At 40.4% G+C, this 7,089-nt stretch overlaps 1 protein-coding gene across 1 annotated transcript in view; it reads right to left on the bottom strand.

The window, feature by feature from the left end:
* Window positions 1-5,142: 5,142 nt before the first annotated feature.
* The window catches only part of LOC109963196 (perforin-1-like), an 8,994-nt gene continuing 7,047 nt past the window's right edge, over window positions 5,143-7,089 (bottom strand). Inside the window, 2 exon segments of the mRNA XM_020605543.1 lie at window positions 5,143-6,237; window positions 6,240-6,961. Coding sequence (XP_020461199.1) covers window positions 6,032-6,237; window positions 6,240-6,961 — 928 coding nt within the window. The 3' untranslated portion in view covers window positions 5,143-6,031.

Below are 7,089 nucleotides of genomic sequence, written 5' to 3'. Positions count from 1 at the left end.
ATGGCCATGCCTCCTATGGCTGATCCTTCCTGCCTGTCACTCAAAGTGGCCATGCCCTTAATTAAATGTATAAATTTTAGTCTCAATATCATTTAAATGGGCAGGATAAAAAAAATTCACCCCCACACAGTTGTCATGGAAGGGGAATTTAGTTATAGAGACCAAAACTGTCCTTTGTACCAGGCTGTAAACATGTTTATTTTTGCTGTAAAATTGGACAATTTAACATGAGAGTCTATGGGGATTGACTCCCTTTTTGAGGCGGCCTCAAGCGGCCTTTGAGGAACTGCAGGTTTTGGCACGTCATTGGCAGCGCATTGGCTTTGTTTCTCAGCCTCGGAGGCTGCTGCTTGGTTGTGACTGAAGGGATTTATGCACCCATTTTCTGCTTTGCACTGTGTTCTAACTCCCAACTCTCTAAAATAAACCTTAGGTCCTGCTGCTGCACTTGGACAAGGTGAGTATACCCAAGGCATAATGTGGAAGTCAGTTGGTGAAGCTGTGCATAATTTGTCCATCTGTCTCTATTTGCATCCTTTCCTCCACCTCCAGGCTGAATATGGATATCTTCTGTTAAACAAATTAAACAACTAGTGATAGTATATCCACAACAGTATGTTTTGAATGTGTTTTTTTCACAGGCTATGGTGACGGAGCAACAGGATACCTGGGTGCTCTAGCAGGCAATGGTTTCGGTAAGTGGCACCTTATGAGTACATGCACCGAAAAATTGAAATCCCACCAGTCAAATTGTGAGTGTTTAGTGACTGTGTTTGCTCTGTCCTCTCTGTGGGTGGAAATGCTGGTACAACAGCATTATCTGGGCAGGCATGCATAAGTAACGTATAGTAACATATAGCCCCTTCTCTCCACAGGTTATGGGAATGGCTATACTGATGGTTATGGAGCGGGTGAGTGCTGTCTTAAAAAAAATGGGAGGAAAAGGGGAACTCAGTCTGTTTAAAGAGTCGAAGGTTCACTGACATAATCCTAGTGCTAATTAAAATTATGTTTCAGGGCTTGTTTACCCCGCAGAGTTAGCTGGTGGTGTTGAGAACAAAGCAGGGAAGAGCGAAGGTAATAATTTTGAGGTGATATAACCTGCTGAAACACACAACAGGCGATAGCACTAACCCGTAGATGCTTAACCGCCAACATCTGAGAATACAAGGGGCTCCTCCTCTGCTGAACATGTCCAGTGTCATCCACTGGGTGTAGCTATTGCCTCTCATGTATAGAAGCTGACCACTTGTGGTTTGGGTTTCTGCTCCTGTAGATGCTTTTCCGTTTGTTCTTCGCATGTGAATCAGTTAATGAAAAAACTGTGTCTGACCTTCACATTTATATTTTTCTGATTTTTTTTTAAAGCTCTCAGTACAGGAGGCTATGCTGGACAAGCCCAGGGGGCGTATGGTAAGACATTTAAGGGTAGAGGAGCATCAGAGAGGACACTATGTAGGATCTGTAATAGTTTAAGTTGGTTTATAGTAACTTATGAGTTGATACTCTATTAAAAGGTAGAATAGTTCCAATCAGACAATAAATGCAGCATAAAAACTACACCTGACAATTGAAAGTACTCTCTACTTCAGCATTTGAGCCAATGCTGTTACTTTTTGAGAAACCAATAAACACATGGAGGGAAATGAACCTCCAATTCACCGACAAGAGGTCTGTCTGAATATATTTTCCCTGATGTTTGACAGCTTGTCAGTGAAGCCCCTCTTGTTCTCTTTCAGGAGCACTTGGTGTGGGACTGGACTCAACCGGTGGTAGATATGGTGAGAGGCATTGACATGACCTCATCCTTCTGTCACACTATTAGTCAAAGCTTCTGTCAATGTGGCTTTCCATGCATGAGTCAGAACAGAAGCAGTAGCTAGCACAATACTGAATGATAGCCCAAACGTTTAAAAGTGTGAGAAAAGAGAAGAAATACAAGCCAGTTTGACTATCAGCTTTTGTTTTTCCTGCAGTAGGAGGAGGCGCTCAGGTTCCTTATGGTGGTGCTCCAGTGATTCCAGCTGGACTGGAAGGTAGGAGCTGCACATCAGTGTCAGGTCAACTTCATTTGTAACTATAAATTTTGTAAAATACAGTACATTTATATTACACACTGTAGCAAGTTAACTCAAACTTATGTACACAGTAAGAAGTTCTATCATGAAGAAGTTCTATCATGTCCAGTGAAAATACAAAGGTGTCCAACTGAACAAAGTTGGAGTCAAGAGTCAGTTCGGCTTAAAACAATAGCTTTGCTTTTTTGCCAAGAGTTGGCTGAGAGGTGTCTCGTTACATAGAAATAACACATTTCCCTCTTTTGCTTCATCTATCAGAACACTTTATATGAGATTCTAAAGCTGAAATTAAAGCTACAGTATGTAACTTGAGGTAGCACTAGCATGAAACACCACATCACTCCATTCTGCTCCACCCAGCACTCCCTCTCCCTGCTCTACTATGCTCTGTCACGCTCTTCAGATATTTGTTGTTATGAAATTACAGTAAATGAGAATGCAACAAAACTTAGTGATCATGCAGAAATAATTGAAAATCTCTGATTGGTTAGAGGTCAGTCCCACTCAAAACCTTTTAGAAGCTAATGTCTTAGCACTGCTGCCAGTGCTGTTCAAAGAGTTTGGGTCACAGAAGGCTTCGACACCACCTCTCCACATTAAGACTAGCTTTGGAGCAGATTACTACAATGAATATATTTGAAAAAAGTTTCAAACTGTAGCTTTAAGTCAAGTTACTTCACTGGTATGTTATTCAGTCACAGTTTCACGGTGCTATGCAGTACAATAAATGAAATCAAACCCCCCAGATTTAGGCCCTCATTGGTTTAAAGAAGTAAACCCAAAGAAAAACACACAAAAATGTACAGCATTCTCATTTTGCTACAATAAGCCCACCCACCCTATTTGTTTGCCATAGCATGACAGCTGCCAGAACGCCACTGATGTTTTAGCACATTTAACGTACATCTCATCCTTTCAGGTGAGGGTGGATACCCGTATGCTGCTCAGCAGCTCAGTATTGGTGCTGAAGGTGCCAAAACCACCAACAATTATGGTGAGAATGAGTGACTGAGTGTGACAAATTGGGCGATGGAAAAAGTACTGAGGGGGAGTTGACTAGTTTTCATTTAACCAGATAAGTCCTAACAGAGATTGAAGCCCTGAGTCAAACAGATACGAGTAAAAACTGAACAATACTAAAATGAGATAAGAAGGGAAACATTAAGCAAAAGAGTAGTTTTTCATACATTTTACAACTGTTATGAATTAACAGTAAGCAGAGATAGTAGACTCCCCATCTACATGAAGGTGATGTTGTGCTGTGTGTGATTATAGCTCAGTGCAATACTTCTGTCTAATTCTTCACTGTTACCCCTGTTGAAGTCCAACTACCTACTTGTTTTGTGTTGTTTCAGAAGCTGGTGCAGGATATGGAGCTCGGCAAACAGGTGAATTTACACATTCTCTCACTCAGAGAAGCACACATCCTTTGTTGTGTGTCTTTTTGTCACAGCAGTGCATAATAGTTCAGTTCACAGAAGTGTTGCATGAGAATGAGAACAATAAATATTTTTAGTATCAGTATGTTGTACAAAATCAAGATTTTAAATTTTATGGATCGCCCTCAGCAGCACATTTCTCCTGCTAGCTTCTGAAGTCCAGACACCACCAGGTCATAAGATAAATGTATTTTGTGTATTTGTCATTGTGTAAGTGTAAATTCGTTTGCATGTGTTTGATAAGGTTACGGTGCACAGCTAGGGGTGACTCAAGATGCCTTGGGTAAGCAATAAAACCTCAGACTTCCTCATTCATTATCAGTTGCTACTCTCTTTGGTGAGCTTTTGCCGAGCTGTGAAATAGCTTTAACACATTATTAGTGTGTGATTGTATGTACTTAACTGTTGCTACGCTTTCAAACAAACACATTTTTCGGAGTCAAACAAAGTATGTAAAGTTATTTTAGAACCATGAACTCTGAACAGCCAATTGTGCTGTTTATGTGCTCTGAATATATACTTTTACTGCTTGTGCATAAAAAATACACTAACATGTATTATAGATTAGTGTCCACTCAAGGATATGGAGCCCACAGAGTGAGTTGGCTGAGTCTACTAATAAAAGTCAGAAGCTCTTTTTTGCAAAGTTCAACCTACCTATCAAGCCTTTTTGTCTTACTGCTGCTGCCTCCTTTGGGCCACATTCATGACATAGAACTGGCTTGATCCTTTCACAGGGGAGCAGGGTGGAAAATACGGTGGAGCGAACGGTGCCCTGGGAAAGGGATACAAAGGTGAGAGTGAAGGAAGATTTACACTCGGTGCATGAAGGGCCATCTAAAGCACACAACTATTTGTAAAAAATTCACTACATGGGTGAAGCAGGTTCTTTCATTTTTTGAGAAAATCAGCTTGACATATCTGTTATTTTGTATTTAAAAAAGACCATTTGAATTTTACATTTAATATAAAACTGATTTGTTGGACATTTTTGTATGATATTGTATGGTTTCACTGCTACTGTGCAAAATCTCGTGTTTGTTCTCATCCAATCTTTTACTGATTCAGTGTCTTTGTGTTTCTGCCCCATGTCCTCATTGTCTTTAACCAGGCTAATTCAAATGACTTGGACTTCTTCCAGTGGATCATTTCCATAATGTGCTCTGTTCTTTTTGTATGTGTCTCTCCATTTTGTCCCATTGTCTTGTTTGTTTTTATCTTTTGAATGTCTTTGTCTGTAAGGAGACATTTGTTACTCAAGCCTGTCTTGTCATCCAAAACCTGCCGTGCTCCACCGTTCTTATTCTGTCAATGCTGAAAAGTTGATGGTGAACACAAAATATATAAATGCAAGAAAATTGTCTGTTTTTAAAGTAATGTTAAAATGAAACCTTGACAATAAATTATATTTGTCACATGATGCTGAATAGATGCTTCTGTGTAATGTTTACGTGAGTTCATCGCTCTCTTTAATTGCGTAAGCAAAGCCTCATTTGTACACAGGAAGTCTTACCACTTCCTTTCTCATGAAGGCAACACAGCTGAAGACAAAAAGAACACCAACATTCAAATCTAAAATAAAACTAATACAATGAAGCATGAAATACTACAGACAGTTGCTTTTATTGTGGATAAACAGCCATGTAATATAAATACACAAAATTATACTGTGATTAAAATACACTAGTACATATGTTGTACATAATGAATAAAACTTTGGATCATCTACCGGATATGCTTTGCTATGTTGTGAAAAACAACATCTACAATAGAACACATATGATACAAATATGCAGATATATGAACAGGACAAAACGATCTTGTCTGTCACTGCTTTTGTTCATATTTTAAATGTTTCTACATTAATAACAATACAACAGTCATCTAAATCTTGCTCCTGATGATTTCTGTGAGCCTAGATTTAACAACACTTTGCTGTCAAAAACAAATCATTCAGCAAACAGAAGTTATAAACTGTGCAACTGTAAATTAAAACTTTGGTTAATGACTTACTTGATACTTAGTAAGTCATTAAGAGTTCTGGAGAGAGGGAAGTCTGGGCATCTTTGCTTAGACTGCTGACCCCGCGACCCGGTCCCGGATAAGCGGAGGAAAATGGATGGATGGATGGATGGATGATTAACGACTTAAACTGAAAATAACCTGAATATACCAAGTTTTAGGAACAATTTTCATATCTGAATTGAAACTGCTTTGTCAACACATAAGAATTCTGTGATGTGCTACCATGTGGTGAAGTGATGCACTTCTCAGTATTAGTTAAGGATAAAACCATTTGCCTAATTTGAATAATGTACTGATTCTTACTAGACAATATCAGCCTCTGTACAGCCAAGCATGGTTGTTATATATACACAAGATATCAGGGATGTTTTGCTAATATTGATTTGCACTTTGTCAATTATTTTCTAACTGATGTATTTCTGATCTTTTGTCGTCACTAGAGATTTAATGTGGGGTAAAAGTGATAGATAACTTTCACTTAGATTAAGCTCATGAATGTTGTAAAATGATGCTAATGCCTTGAACATTAGCCTCATTACAGGCAAGCATGGGTGTTATATCATATTTTGAATCTCTGTAGTAAGACTGGTTTCTCCATGGATTCGGCTCATCCACAAACACACCCATCTCTCTCAGCATAGCCTTTGGGACAGGGTGAGCATGACGGGACACATACAGCTTCTTCAGACTTTGACTGAAGGTTTATAGTCCGTGCAGGAACTTCCACTCAGACTCGGAGCACATTTCACCTCCCATTTGTAGAACAGCCGGCCATGCTGCAGAGTACAGATATCCTCCTTAACTCCAGCAGACACATCTTGCTCACACTGTCCCAACAGGTCGTCATCCCAGTCGTTGTCCTGATCCCACACTTCAAATCTCACTCTTTGTCCTGAGGACACATCCCGAGGGCCGAGGTCGACAACCACAGCCCAGTGTGGGTTGTTGTTGTTGTAAATGACAGGAGAACGCTGGACCATCAGTCCGTCGAAAAACACTTTTACATAACCATCAGTCTGTGTGGTGTGGTCTCCCCACAGTCCCTCGGCCCGTTGTACAGTTACGATGACCCGTGCCATGCCCTTGCGCGTTGGGCAGCAGTCTTGGTTTACAGCAGGGTCATTGTGGCATTGGCAGACGCAGGAATCTCTGGAGTCGCTCTTGATGCCGGCCTGACAGGGCTCACTACAGTTCTTCCACAGGCCTTTTTCCAGGATGTAATGGCTGATGGCCAAGCGCATGTTCTTCCTGACAGAGGTATTTACAGGCAGTAATTCATGCAGCGAGTCCAGTGAATAGGAGACCACGTCTGGATTCTGTGGCAGTGTGTTCAGCCACTCCTTGTAGGCTGATGGATTTTTGTCAGCAGAGAATAGAAGATCTGGCTCTGTGGTGTGGCCCCCCTTTATTTCTGTGAACCTGTAGAAAAGAGAGATGCTTCAACAGCTGAGCCACATGAGCTTTTCTGCAGCAAAAACTAGTCATTAAGTAGCACAAATAAGTAGAAAATGTGATAATTGAATGAGAAGAATATTCTTTACCTGTCA

Source organism: Monopterus albus, unplaced genomic scaffold (assembly GCF_001952655.1).
Source record: "Monopterus albus unplaced genomic scaffold, M_albus_1.0 scaffold70.1, whole genome shotgun sequence".
In the NCBI taxonomy this organism is placed as follows: Eukaryota; Metazoa; Chordata; class Actinopteri; order Synbranchiformes; family Synbranchidae; genus Monopterus; species Monopterus albus.
This window is presented reverse-complemented; position numbering and strand designations above follow the sequence as displayed.